Genomic DNA, 15,450 nt, shown 5'->3' with positions numbered 1-15,450 from the left:
CATTAATCACATTGGTAGCTAAATAGAAAGGAATTACTTAAAATTGCTTATATGATTGTTTTTAAGCAACCATCTCGCCATTGACGACCACATCTACGGAATTTAGAGAAACCATGATGAAGACGAGAGCTCAATGCTTGGTACTTTGCACCAATTTAGCAACAGGAATCTATACCACTCCTTTAATTAATGCTTAATTTAAACCAGTAATTAATCAATTTAAAACAAGCTAAAATATAGTGTTCAATCTATAATCATGTGAAAAATACCTGTGCATGCATATCAAATTCACTACAGCAGTGTAACACAGTGGTGGTTAGACACCCTATGTATATTCTAGAAGAGCAATCCAAGGCTTAGGGGAATGGGTCGTAATGAATTTCTTAGAGAAATCTTGAGTTCTTAGCCTTCAAATAACATTTAAACACCCTGTATATTGGATATTTTTTGGGCTAAATTTCAAGAACTGCTATTATATAGAAAGGGGCTTATCATATAAAGTAAAGGATATTGCATTTAGAGGAGTTTAACCCTATAGAATACTAAAAAAAAGTTCTTAAAAACTGCATGTTAACTGCTTATACCTCTACGTCTCTGAAACACAGTTAGTATTCTAGGGTTAACAATAGATTATGGGCTATTTGAAAAATACTGTTGTGGGGGATTTATCATTATAACAAGTAATTGTAGCGAGATTTGACAATATAATCTATGGAGATATATTTTATTATAAGAAATTCAGAGGAAAATACTATAATGCTAGAAAAGAAAAACACATTTTTGATTTGACGATCAATAACGTTCCCTCCATCATGTATAAAAAGAAAATAAACCACTATTTTCACAAAGGAACTAAATTTTTTTTTTATTCATGCTATAAATATAAAAACAAGGCAAATATGTCAAAATATTTTTGTCATACTATAATTTGGGATAGATTAATTTTTTTTACGGTAAAAAGAGCAGCCATGTATACATACATGTAATCACACGTGAAGCAAATGATATCAATCAAGCAGCGATCAACTATTTAAAACTTAAGATTTTTTGCATGACAACAATCAGTATTTTGTAGATATTGTGGCAGTTTATTTCTCTCTCCTCCCATGTACAGAATCACATACATTTAACGTGTGTGAAAACTCTTAAACTACTATCATATACTTTGCAATACACACAAATTTCCCGTAGGTTCTATCCCCATCTTTGTTTCTCTGGATTTTTTTTTCTTTGAGCACCCCATTACTCTTTCCTATACTAGCATATGACTGAGGTTCTCAAACTGTACACCACCAACCTTTGTTACGGGCACAAAAGAGCGGCAGCCCTAACAAATGTTTATAAGCATTGATTAGGGGATGGGTGCAACATTTGAGGACCCTTGACATATAAACAAACATTCTACTGAATTTATGAATATTAAAAATTTTTATAGGAATTTACACAAAAATTGCCACGTTTTTAAGACAAATAAATCACACTGGTCGAATGGTCGACGCGTTTCGGCTCTTCAATGGAGAGCCGTCATCAGGACCTCGTGGTCAGAACTCACACGAATGAAGAGTGATGTTTACGTCTGGTCGTCCGAAGAGTTCGCCTTTGTATTTGCTGCGTCCGAGTGGTCTTTGGATGCGAATTGGGGAGCCATCTGTTGTAAAGTGTTGAAAGTTTTTTCACGACTGAGGTTAATAAAGCCTGTCCAAGCTGACGAAATAGGTGGTGTGTTTCGGACGACCAGACGTAAACATCACTCTTCATTCGTGTGAGTTCTGACCACGAGGTCCTGATGACGGCTCTCCATTGAAGAGCCGAAACGCGTCGACCATTCGACCAGTGTGATTTATTTGTCTTAAAAACGTGGCAATTTTTGTGTAAATTAAAACCAGGCAAAGTTACTCATTTTTTTGTGATAATTTTATAGGAATGTTTGCTTTGATTCCCTGGTGGTAATCTTTCAGAATCAACCAATCTTTAGACTCATCAAAACACATGAAAAAGTACAATTTGATAGAAATTCAAAAACCTACTTCTGCTCGAAATTTATCTCGCATAAAAGATTATAGCCACCTATTCAATTGCACATAAAAATAAACTGGTATAACATTTATTTAAATGCACTAAACCACAAAGTCTGACTTTACAGATAAAATAAAATTGTTTTTCAATATTTATTCATTCCAATGAGAAAAATCCTAATTTGAAAATAAAAAGTAATTTAATCAAAAACATTAAACATGGTTTAACCTTACAGAGAAAATGTTTATCTTGCACAGACCTCAATACAGTCAGCTGCATGTATAAGGTGAAAATGATCAGAATGATAAACTAAGGTCCCTCTGGAGCCATCTCAGTGTGTTAAAAAACCAAACTTTTGTTGCGAGAGTGAGATGATCTTTTCTTAGCCCAAAAGTAAAAAGGAAAGTCTTTTTTCTGGATATTATACTGAAGTGAACTTTGAACGAAAAGGGTCTCCACCGGGAATTGAACCCAGTCCTCTTGCAAACCTGGTAAGTGTGCTATCCGTATACACCATACCAGACACAACCATTCCTTTCGTATTTAAGCACTATGCATAAGCGCTGAGGTAGAGGCTCAGTAGCCTTCTTTAACTCCATAAATTGCCCCAGTTGGCAACAGTAGCAAGAGTGAGATTATTTTTTTCTCAGCCAAATACAATCATCAAAAAATTCATCACTAATGATGCATTTGGGGGTCATTCAATGAAGTTAAGAGTGACTACTGAGCCTCTACTTCAGGGCATCACATCACAGTACATAAATAAGGAATGGCCCTGCTTTTGTGTGTTATACAGATAGCATGCTCACCTGGTTTGCAAGAGGACTGGATTCAATTCTTGGCAGAGCCCAATAGAATTTTCTTTCTGAGGTACCTCAGCATAATATTCAGAAGTTTTCCTTCAAAGTTTTGTTTCTATGATTATTCAATGCGATTGACATATAACACACACACAAAAGTCTTGTGCAACAATTCCCTCATAAACGTATGATCATTTCTGGTGAAACTAATATCCTATTTCGAACATTGTGCATAATTGACGCAAGGGTAGATTAAAACCAAAACAGTAGTAAAAGAGAAAAATTCTATACATCGAACAGCGATAATTACTCTTTTATAACATTCAAATGATGGAAATGCTTATAAAAACAATCCATTATCACAAAAATATTAAATAAAGAAAATTTAAACAGTTCTCCATTTTTCTATAGCTATGTAAGGAATATTTCACCAATACAATAAGTTGTGTTTTAAACTCTTTCTTATCGAATATTTAAAAGGAGGAAAATGAGTATCTCTCTCTCTAGCTCCACTCACGAACTTTAAATGAAAAATTTGAAATAATTTTCCAATATATTATGGACTAAATCAAATAATTTCATCTCCCATGACATTATTATAATAATCCAGGACATCTGAAAGGTGTTTTCTTTGTCCATACAGCTACCAGACTTATTCTGTTGCCAAAATCTCTTCCAGCTTTGTGGTAGAGTTCGGAACAGTCCTCCAAAAACTAATGTTTCCTCTAATGTCTTTTATTTGGATATTTAGTCATTATATTTAGAAGAAAAGAAAAAACAGATTGCAACCCATCATGAGAAAAGAAAAATAAATGCAGCAAATTTAGCAATTGCTACATTATATACTTATTTAAAACAATTTTGCACTTAGTTTTATTTAAAACAAGTCCTTTTAAAAATAAAATGATACACTAAAAACATAATCAGTACAAAAAAAAATAAAAAAAAATTTGTGCACATACATAAAAAAAACTTGCTAAGAAATTAATAAATACTCAGCAAAAGTAAGTTTTTTGGAGCACTAAAAAAAGTTTAGAAAGGCCATAGCAGGGAGGGGGTGTAAGGTATTTCAATTTCATAACTTGCCGTGGACAGAATTCAACCACAAGAAACAGCCTTGGTCAACACAATTCGGCAAATACAGAAAGTGTAGCTTTGCCATGGGTTTATTACATGCAGTCAACAATCGCCCGAAATCATACTTATGTTTTGTGATGTCATTACACACTTGATGCAATTGATACCTGAATAATTCTGAATTAGTCAAAGAATAATGCTGCTAATGTTATTTCCAGGCACAAACGTCTTATTTTCAATTGAAGAATGAATAAATAAGATAACTTTTATGCTATGAATATATAAATTGTAAGTTAAAAAAAAAGGTGGAATAAAAAATTTCAGAAAGTCACTGGTTGAAAATCTGAGCTTTGTTTTTCAAAACTTTTTTTCATTATACAATCATCACAATGCATCTTCTTGATCAGTGGTTTCTAATCTTACACATATTCCAAGCATCCCTGGGAAAATATATACACAGGGTGAACATATCTCGGGCAAAACTTTAAGCAAAAATAGAACACGTCTATAAAATCAATTTTCATCAAACATGGCATGGTCCTAATACAAGTTGTGAACCACTTGACATGCTGTCATTGAAAGCATAAAGCTCCGGTTTTGCCAGTAAATCATCATTTATATTGTAGATTGCATAGGAGATGGAAAGGCGGAAATGTTCATTTCATGTATGATGCTGTGGAAGGGAATGTTATGGAAGTCTAGTGTGTTTTCCAACCAGTTGAAAACCCTTTGAAGAATTTCTTTTGTGTCTGTGCGAAAATGAGCTCCTGTGTGCTAAGAGTAGCGAGGATGCTACAAGAAACCAGTTTCACGCTCACGTGGGTGCAATCCCTCCAAGGGTTTGATGAGACATGCGTCTTGTGAGAAAAAATCCCAGTCGACTTCTAGAGCATATCCGTTCACAGCACCTTACATGAAATGAATTCCTGCTTTTCCACCCATTCTGCAATCCATGATAAAAATGACGGTAAATACCAAAAAAAGGCAGCATCTTATGTGTTCAATGACAGTATAGTCTAGCAGCTCACTGCTTGCATTGTGACCATTCACTATGTGATGAAAACTGTTTGTTTAGATGTGTTCTATTGCTCCTTACAGATTTGCCCATATGTTTGGATCACCCTGTATATTAAATTATACCCTATTACATAAGATTTGTTTTTTGTTATTTTACCTACTTTTCTACCATTATTGACAATTTTCAGCACACACTCCTGAATAGCTCATTATGTATACCTGAAAGATACACATAACCAGAAGTTTTAAACCACTGTTATAGATTCAGTTCACCTCAAATTTTAATTTGAAGAACTTAAACAGCTTAAAACATATGCAAACTAGGTACATAAAACAAATTCATAATACAGAGATGGTGTTCTTTTTTCAGCCTGTAATATGTTGAGAAAGAAATTTTTCTCCTTGTTATGCCGAAACAAACCTTTGGGAAAAAACTTAACTGTCTTCTCCGGGAATCAAACCTGGGTCCTCTTGCACTGCAGGAAGTGTAGTAGTGGACTATCTACAACCGCAGCATGCTATTAATGTGTGATATGAAGACAGGAAGGTTGTGTCTCTCGTGTATGGGTAGCACACTTTCCAGGTATGCGAGAGGACCCAGGTTCAATTCTCAGAGGAGATAGCTAATTTTTTTTCCCAAAGGTTCATATTGGCATAACCACCAGAAAAATTTCTTTCTCAACAAAATAGTATTTCAACTATCATATATTCTATCTTTGATTACCATGAATGCCATATTTTATGCCAACAAAATACTCTTTATACACTGATCATAAAAAATTCACAGTAATTGATTACAAAACATACATAACATCCAAAAACTGAATGGTTTAACTTTCATTGGATTCGCACAACACGATAATTAACTTACAACAAAAATATTCTATAATAATTGATGAGTTCATGAACCAGAATATGTGAGAAGGGTTGACCAAACGAAGCCAGTTTGAGTAAGGCAGAAGAATAGAATAAAACTAAGCAGTACGTCAGTCAGAATGCACTTGTGTTTGTCAGAATAAAGGTCTATTCACACACAAAAGTAACTGCCCATCTCGACTTAAAGTGATACAGCTAATCTCTCTGCAACACATTATTAAGATTGAGGATTCTGACTGTTTTTGATCTGAGACAAGCTGCGCGTGACTAATGTGTGTGTGAATGAAGTCTTTAGTTTTCATAAGCATGCGTTCATTTTGGGGGGAAAAGAGTATACTGTTTGTGCATAAAAAGCTTGGTTGCTCTACTGCAATGGCACTAATGGCATGCTTCAGAAAATCCATGATAACTAAGCTGCCCAGCATGCTTTCAGGTGGCTGCCAACTTCAAATTTCCATGTGGATCCAAATCCGTACACAAAAAAATAGGGAAATAATTTCTGAAAACAAAGATTTTTCCCCTTTCAAAAAAAGACAAATTACTAACCAGTATATCAAATTACCTGTCATTATCATCACTATTCTCAAATCAAACAGTACCAACAAAAAAATTATCATTGGGCCTGAAACGGGATCTATGGTAGATACAACTCATCTCACAAATTTTAAATAATGCCGAATTGAAGCTGGCTGTTTGACAAATTTTGTCTTTTCCTCCCGAAAACAAATTTTTTTTTGTCATTTGATGAAATGATGACATGCTTGTAATGCCATTTCGAGGATTAAAAACAAAAGCAATGGTTTTTCAGGTGATTTCTTTCGGAATGATTCTCCCCCCCCCCCCAAATCCAAAATGAATTTTTACAATCGCGAGCCCTGCTTACATATGCAAGATTGGGAGTTGCTTTGTGATTATTGTTTCCATGGCAACTTTTTTTTCTTATAAAAAATATTTTTATAAGAAAAATTATTTTTTTAATATGCCATTGCAATGAACAAAAGTCATCATTAACAGGGAGTACCTTATTCGCTATCTCAAGAAGTCACATAGATTGCTTTGTTCAATTCTGCTGCAAGTGAATGTTATACATTTAATCAACCCAATAATTCTCAATTTTAAACAAACCATAAATTATTATACACGGAAGCTTACATACATGCACATCAATTGATTCAATCAACAAATTACATTTTTCCTTACACTTCCGTATCCAATGGAAGTTATAGGCAGGGTGCACACCGGACCTATACAACAAGCGAGATGATCCGTAACATGAATAAAATCAACACATTAATATAAAATATGAAACGGTATTGATTTCATGCTTTTAACTAAACAGTGCCGATTTCATAACATATAGCTTGTTGTACTGGTCTAGCCTGACAACGGCCTTAGTATCTTCGATACAAGATTATCAGAAGATAAATTTGATGATCATAAATTTCATACGTTTGACAAATGAATGATCAATCGCAAGATTTTCAGGATGACAGTTAAAACATATCTCATTACATAATGTTTATCACAATAATGAGGCTATTTACAGCACCGCCATACTAACTAAAACATTCTAAAGTGCATCACAGAAAATACATCCCAAACTCACTTTCTTTTTTTATTTTAAAAAAAATCGGGGGGGGGGGGGGGTTTATGATAAATACTTGGGAAGGAAAAAAAAACCAACAGTGTAGAGTCTGAGCTTCACACAAATTTTATTACTATTCATTCAAGGCATATTCGGGAAAACTGCCGCTAAACGTTTTCTACGGGTGCGCTGCGGTTTCGATAACGAGGAAGCAATGGAACTGAAAGAAGGAGAATTTGATGAGTCATTTGTTTCATTTAGTTTTCCACTCAGTACATCATCTCTTTTAATAATACTCTGGGTGGCAACAGCAGGCTGGTTCAGAAGAGAGTCATTTTGCTTTTCCGGCGTTAAGGTATTAGGTAAACTGGGCCAGTCAGACTCCTTGAGTACTATATCGGTATTCAGCTTCTTTGTCGTGTTTCTCTCAACTTGTAATGGCACGAATATATTCTGCCCTGAAGCAGCCGGTGGTTTTTTGGTAGCGTTCTTCTGAATTTTTTGGTTAGAGAATTCATGGTATTCAATGGGATGGACATTTTCAGTGCGCTTCATGAGCAACTGCTCTGGAGTTATCTGACCAGAAAGAAACATCTCGTTCTGTCTAACAAATGACTCTGGTATAATAGGTGCCATGATAGCTGGGTGGCGAACCTGTTGTGGGGGAAAAGGCGGAGGGATATAAGATGCCGGAGTTCTCAATCGAGCTCCTAAATCAATGTCATTAGGACGATATGATGGAAGATAAGGAGAATTATAGAGCATGTCGTAACTACTTGCTGGCGGCAGAGGATAAAGGGGCTGGTGACTCCCTCTACCAGCATTCTGGTTGGTTCTACTGACGTTCTTGAATATTACAGCCAGAACATGCTCTGCTACATTTTCGGCGGCTTCTTCTTGAGTAGGACACTGAGCACTTGAAAAATCTTCGCCGTTAGGCATGGTGACGGTGGCAAACCACCTATCCGTCATGGCTATTTTACGATATTTATAGGTTGGGGGAGTATTATAAGTATCCAGACAGTAATTCATTAAGTGAGTGACACTCCGTTTTGGAGATGGCGCCACACACATAGCTTGTCCTTGTGTAGCAGGCAGCTGAGGAATCGGTTTCGGGTAATGAATCCCAGATCTCTGAGCATTTTCCGAAGCTGCCCTCAAAAGTTCATCGATTGTATTCTTACCAGGTTTTGGAGCAGGCTGATCCTTGGAGATAGGTGGCGATGCACTCACAGTATTGTTGGATTTCGAAACAAGCCCGGTCCAGAAACTCTGATACTCTTGGTTTTGAGCAACTGGAGGGACTGATTTTCTTTGACTTCGCTGTTGTGGACTTCTGTAAGATGCAGATGAAGCTACAGGCACTACAAACTGCCTATCAGTTGAATCAGTTCCACTAGCAATGGGTGGAGACACATTTTCTCTGGTGGCAGCAGACTTCAAGTTCATCGAGTCTGTTTTGTAGAATGGCTGGTTTAATGACTGATGCTGCTGATTCATTTTTTTCTTCAACAAACTTATGGATGCTGTCTGGTCTGAAGTCTCTGGCTGCTGATCTTTTGATTTTTTATCTCCCGAAACTGGTTGGGGATCGCGGTGCAAAGCCTTCTTATCATTGGAAACAGGCATTTTCCTGGGTGATTTCATTCTCGGTGACATTCGCTCTCCATGAGAAATATTAATCAAAGCAGACGGTGGCATGCGATAGCATTTTCCACCAGTTGAATGCAGTTTCATAGACCCAAAAAATTCATTGTCAAAAAGAACCTCATAGATGAAGTCGCACTGTCTGTCTGCTTCTCTTATCGCTATGACAGTGCCGCAATAGCCAAGAGGAACTGAGATGTTGTGACGCACATTGATGACACGATCAAACAGATGAAAAACAGCAGATGGATCTGGTATCACACATCCTTTGCAGTTGAATGGACTGTACAATGATTCTGGCTTCACAGGTAAGATTTTAGTGGGTGGTTTCACATCTTTGGTCGTTCTGTTGACAGTGTCTTCTATAGCAGAAATCACCCCTTCATCTAGGCTATTCAGTCCACACACCTGCCTATCTGCGGAAGTACACTGCTGAGTTTTCAACCATTCCGTAACTCTGTGGAGAACTTCTTTTCCATTTCCTTCGGGATATATATCTTCGAGGAAAGTATAATCTTGATTCGAGAATGGCATAATTTTCTCAAAAAACTCTGGAAACTCACGTAAATAGGCCCTCAAGGTCTCCAAAACCTGTTCAGAATACAGCCATTGGTTGTCCTCTGTCTTTTTAGTGAAACCGGCAACCTCTTCATTCTTTTTGTTGAATTTAAGATTCAGTCCAACATTAACCTTGTTCGGGGATATGCTTTCTTTAGAGCTGCTTTGGATGAGATAGACGCCAGTGAGACGTGCGACTAGGTAGCCACTAATCCCTAATCGCTGAGCCAATACATAACCAGGCATGTAGTTCTGTGAGACCAAGTTGTGCTTGTTTGAAATTACTGATCTCAGATCTGGCTCTTTTGTCGTCTCAAAGGAAACATGCATGCAACCTCTGTTTTTCTTTAAGTCGTTGCTAACGATGGTTCCCATGCAGGCATAATTCGGCTGTCCGAGCATAAACACGATCGAGCCAATCGGATATAGATCCTTGTAGTTTTTGCCATCCAACTTTGGTCCATGCATGGAAATGTCTTTCACGACTTGCAAAGCATAATCAGATGTACATTCTGTCCATTGCTTATGCTCAACCACTTTACCCTCTGATGTGCAAATCAATTTTGATCCTCTATAGCATTTCGCTTGAATAAGTATACCTATCTCACCAACGAAAATGCCAAGACGTCTGTGGTAATGCGACGAAAAACTTTTCGCTTGACATTCCCAAATAGTTTTATTAGTTGGAGTCTGAATAAACTTTCCGCTTTTAAATAAATAGGTGATTTCTTGATTGGAAACACTTTCTACGAAACCCTGTTCTAAATGTGGCCAGCCAACACAAACAATTTTCCCTAGCACAGAATTAGCAATTCGTTCAATGTCATCTTCAGGACTTTCGATAATAGTGAGCATCATATTGTCCCGCTGACTAACCATCTGGAAAACTTTCACCTCCTCATTGCTAAGTTTAGCGGTGTGTTTAACATGTCTCAAAGTAGGGAATCCACGAACATGCACATCGAGGTTCACATTACGGCATAATCCTTTCTTCAGCTGGCTTCTTGGTAACCTGAAAAAGTCCATATCCAACAACTGGGATCTTGAATGATCATCACTCAAGGGTGGGAAGTACTGAGGAAGAAATGACGGTTTACAGCCGCTACCCTTTTCACTATAAGTAAACAATAAATGGGGTCCATGCTTGTTTCTGTCCCTTTCATCAGAGGTAAGCTTACCATCTGCTTCCCTTGCACATTTCAACAAGAGGCTTTCATTTATGAACGGTATTAAAACTACCGCTTCCCACTCTTGTTGTTTTCCATTCAAATCAGTTTTGAAATCTTCGGGATAACAATCTATCAAAGGAGAGTCCTTCTGACACATCAATTCCTGATAGGATTTCGGCAATAAAGATTTACTCTGCACTGGTAAAACGGCTAACAACTGCTGGAAAGGAGCGAAAGCTTTGCCCATTTCAAACTTCATTTCCATGTTTTTGAAATTTTTCACATCAGATATATAAGGAGCATAATGATGGGGATAATACCAGCTCCAGGAGATGATTCCATCATAATAATAATGTAAATTCCATTGTATTGCTCGAACATAGCCTTCCGCCTGTTCTTGCAACTCTTCAGGTGTTATGCTATCAAATTCTAGTTTATTTCTGTAGTAATCCATTTTATGTTGACTGAATTCAAGTTCGAATGATGCCCCGTTCTCATCATCATCGTCATTTGATGAATCATACTCATTTATCTTGCTTAGAGAAAGTTCGCTGAAACCAAGACAGAGGAGCTTTTCCATACTATTATCTTTGCATTCCCCATTTTGCTCAAGATCTTCTCTTATTTTACTTCCAGGCACAGGAAAGTTGGATGATTCTCCAAATTTTTCATAGTCAAACTCAGACAGCTTCTCAAAAAATTTCTCAAATCGTTCCAGGTTTAAACTTCCGCTTTCATTGATATACCCACCCAAACTAGGAAGTACATCAATGTAGGTCTTGAAAAGGATAGGCAGGGCGTTATGATGGATATGCAATTGAGGTAAATGGGGAATAAAATCATTACCGACTAGAAAACTCATTAAAACAAAGTCATCTATGATTTTCTCAAGATCGAATTCAAATGTAATATGATCTTTGACGAGACCGAATTCGTGTCCAAGATAGTCTCGTAGTAACGACAAATGTAATAGATGAAATGTTGTTTCCTCTGGAGTAACTATTCTTTTCTGGTTCTCTTTCTTACCGAAGCGAACTTCTTCTCGAAGCAAAGAGAAATAAGGTTCGTGAGAACACAATCCAAGCATTATGAGATCTGCATCAAGACCGTAAAGACAATGCCTCGTGTTCGGGCTGTAATTGTCCTGAGACTTCTCGTACCGAATGAAATCCATTATTTTGTGTTCACCTTCCCCGGGAGTCTCGTGACCAGACAGGAACACTCTAATTCCTTGCCAAAGCTTGTCAGTGGATATTTTGAAAGCGACAAAACTTTTCAGAATGTTGTGAAGGCGACACATGAACTCTGTTCCCGGTGTGATACAGTTTGAATCGAATCGTGCTTCTGTGGGTAGCACCTGTCCCATTTCTTTAGCTTTTTGTTCGAGCATGATGGCAGTTTTAGCAGATCGAAAGCGCCTGCCTCTCTGTTGATTCATTTTAGCTCGAGGTGCAACTCCATCGACCGCCATGAAAAACACTTTCTTTGGTTGGATCATTTTGAAAAGGAAATCGATGTAGTAACAAATGTCTGCAAATATTTTTTCTTCCGAGATTCGAAAATGAGGATCGTCATCATTAGGGTGAGAACAAACATGTATGATTCCATTCATATCAAGGTAGAGATTGTCAAATTCTGGAATCTGATAGTCTTTGATGACTTCACTCAGGCATGGATACCTCTCACTGATCCAGCGGTAGAATTTTGGCACACCCATTGCTCCGGAGCACCTGCAATATAGTGAAGATTGTAAGCATGATTTTTTAAATTCTTCACATAACCATAAAAAATTTTAAAAATATAATATTTTAATTCTGAAATTGCTCATTTTTGATCACACAGGGCTTGCAAATCCCAGGCGACAGGTCACCACAGTGATAAGAAAGTTGGCATTGGTGTCTAACCTACTCGGCACGTGACTGCAGGAATGATGTTGGCAATACATCGCTGTTTTGGCGTGGTCAAAAACTTATTGACATAACAGTATATAGGCCTACAGGGTGTCCCGGAACTCCACGTCCAAACTTGGAGACAGGAGGTAGAGAACATCATTAGGAATCATAATTATATGGGAAAGCATGGGTCAGAAATGTCTCCCCTCAAGTGATAAAAGACAAAGACACAGTAAGGACACAATACAGAAAAAGCAGTGTAAAGCACTTTATTACCCCCCCCCCCTAAAAAAAAGTGCAATAATAGTTACAAGCATCACAGGAAGTGTTCAAAATTTCATCCACTAGCATTGATGCATGCATGACATCAACGCCACATGGATTGCAGAACATTTTCGATGATACCGGACATTTCACAGATCGCGGCAACAGCAATGGTAATTTGTGCCACCAAGTCCATGTATGAATCTACTGCCATTTCATAACCAATAGACTACAAAGCACCCCAGGGGGGAAAAAAATCAAGAAGAGATAAATCAGGTGATCTGGGGAGGGGGCTACGCGATGGGACCACCATGCCCAATCCATGTGCTTTAAGAGGTCACGCACAGTGCCACCTATCAATTTCTGACTATGCTTTCCTTTGTGATTGTGATTCCTAACGATGTTCTGTACCTCCTCTTTAAGTTTTTACGTGGAGTTCTGGGCACCATGTATATTGAGAAAGTGACCTTGGTGAAACGTTCCAAATTAGATTCACTGATTATCCCCCCCCCCTTTTCCCTACAAACTAGAAAGCTGTAAATATAATCTCAGGTAGACTATCTATTTGCCACAACTACGTGATAGAAGAGTATTGGTGCCAGAACATGAGAAGCCTTCCATGAAAAGTATGAGGGAGGTGAGAGCAGCTAAAGACCATTCTTACCCGTGCAAAACATTGTTTAGGTGTCTCTTTTGTATACGAGTAAGTGGCTCCCCCTCCCAAAACAAACAGCTGTTGCTGTGGTTGATTACCAACATGCAATTTCATCACCAAGTTTTGAGGTAAGAATTCTGTCTCAAGCTTCCCCTTTAACCATACATATCAAAGAAGGGTAAAGCTGAAGATTTAAGACCCCTCAGGTTCCGGTACCAATCCTCTTCTATCAATCACATAAAATTGTGATAAATAGTCTCTCTACGATTAGATTTACAGCTGGCTAGTTTATGGTAAATGAAAGGAATGATCAATTAATACAATGGAAAGGTGCGGATCCAGGAAAATGGGTTGAAACGGGTGGTTGTGGGCAAATTGTACAGGGCAGACAAATCATCTCATATTCTTCGGCTCTTGGAAGAAGAAATTGTTTCTACCCCACCCCCACTGGATCCATGCCTGAGCGAAGGCAGACATCCAGGGTTTAAGCTACAGTCACATTTTTCGCAAAATGCAAAAGAAGTAGTAGCCACTTTCGCAAAAACGCGTACAGGAGGTACGAAACGGGTAGATCATCAATCATTACATTAGCATTGTAGCATTTTGCTAAAGCTTTTCCCCCAATTTTTGTGTTTTTGCAAAAATAATTTTTTATTCAGCTTAAACCCTGCAGACATCTGCAGTGGCAGGAATCTCCAGCTATGAATGGAGTGAATGCATGCATCTTCAGCTGCGAATGAAGCCTAGGCAGATATCTTCAGCTGCGAATGAAGCCTAGGCAGATATCTTCAGCTGCGAATGAAGCCTAGGCAGATATCTTCAGCTGGAAATGGAGCTACGGCAGACATCTCTAGCTGTGAATGTAGTGGATGCAGGCATCTTAAACTGTAAATTAAAGCAGAGGCAAGCATCTTCAGCTGTGAATGAAGCCTAGGAAGGTATATTCAGATGGAAATGAAACCAAGGCAGTTGTCTCCAGCTCAGGGTTTAAGCTACAGTCGCATTTTTTGCAAAATGCGAAAGAAAATTTTAGAATGCGAAGGAAGTGGTAGCCACTTTCACAAAAATGCATAAAGAAGGTACGGAACGAGTAGAGATTCAACCATCAATCATTACATTAGTATTGTAGCATTTTGCTAAAGCTTTTCTCCCCCTTTTCACTTTTTGGCGAAAGGAATTTTTTTATCTAGCTTAAATCCTGCTCCAGCTGTGAATGAAGTGGATGCAGCCATCTCAAACTGTGCATTAAAGCCAAGGCAGGCATCTCCAGCTGTCATTGGAGTGGGTGCAGGCACCTTCAGCTGCAAATGAAGCCGAGGCAAATATCTTCAGCCGTGATGGAGAGAAGGCGGGTGGATAAAGGGTGATTTGCCGAAATGACATTGTGTAGGTGCATTGGATCATCCCGGATTTTAAGGGACAGAAAAGTTTTCCCTACATTATTCGGTTCTTGCGGGGGAGGGAAGATCGGATCTGCGCTTGGCATTGGGAAAATGTTTCACCAATTTTCATGGGATTCCAATCACCATCATTAACGTAATTCTAGCTCTCTAACTAAACGTGAGGTTGTACTGATCTTGCACGTGCTAAATCTAGCTGGACATAAACACAATGATAACTAGCGTATTATATGAGGTTTATTTCAAAAGATTTCATTTACCTCTAAGTTCCAAGATGAATGTATTTACACGTACACAGTGCCTACTGAACAAACTACTGAATTTTCACAAAAACAAACACGGAGCTATCACGGCTGTTGCCACGCGGAGAAAGTCATAATAATCATTTCTAGCGGGATATGTATTAAATTTCTAAAATTAACGGTCACGCAATATAAGTGATAAAACAGTAAAATTAATTTTAAATTGTAAATCTTACAATAAAAATTTCTTAA

General features: G+C 37.8%; 1 protein-coding gene across 1 annotated transcript; it reads right to left on the bottom strand.

Moving 5' to 3' along the window:
* Positions 1 to 7,442: 7,442 nt before the first annotated feature.
* Positions 7,443 to 15,297, bottom strand: pcm (5'-3' exoribonuclease pacman). The gene is made up of 2 exons (XM_089231563.1): positions 15,217 to 15,297; positions 7,443 to 12,475 (listed from the first exon to the last, which is right to left on the bottom strand). The coding sequence occupies exon 2, from the start codon at positions 12,460 to 12,462 to the stop codon at positions 7,513 to 7,515; it is 4,950 nt and encodes a 1,649-aa protein (XP_089087689.1). The 5' UTR covers positions 12,463 to 12,475; positions 15,217 to 15,297; the 3' UTR covers positions 7,443 to 7,512.
* Positions 15,298 to 15,450: the final 153 nt, after the last annotated feature.

The sequence above is a fragment of the Pholcus phalangioides genome, unplaced genomic scaffold (genome assembly GCF_987345545.1).
Source record: "Pholcus phalangioides strain wild (caught in Gottingen) unplaced genomic scaffold, Ppha-v1.0 ptg000004l_1, whole genome shotgun sequence".
Lineage (NCBI taxonomy): Eukaryota > Metazoa > Arthropoda > Arachnida > Araneae > Pholcidae > Pholcus > Pholcus phalangioides.
Note: the sequence above shows the minus strand (reverse complement) of the source record. Positions and strands in the feature narration are given on the sequence as shown.

Bases quoted from the DNA above. Each gene is read 5' to 3' on its own strand.
- pcm (XM_089231563.1), bottom strand. From the start codon at position 12,462: ATGGGTGTGCCAAAATTCTACCGCTGGATCAGTGAGAGGTATCCATGC.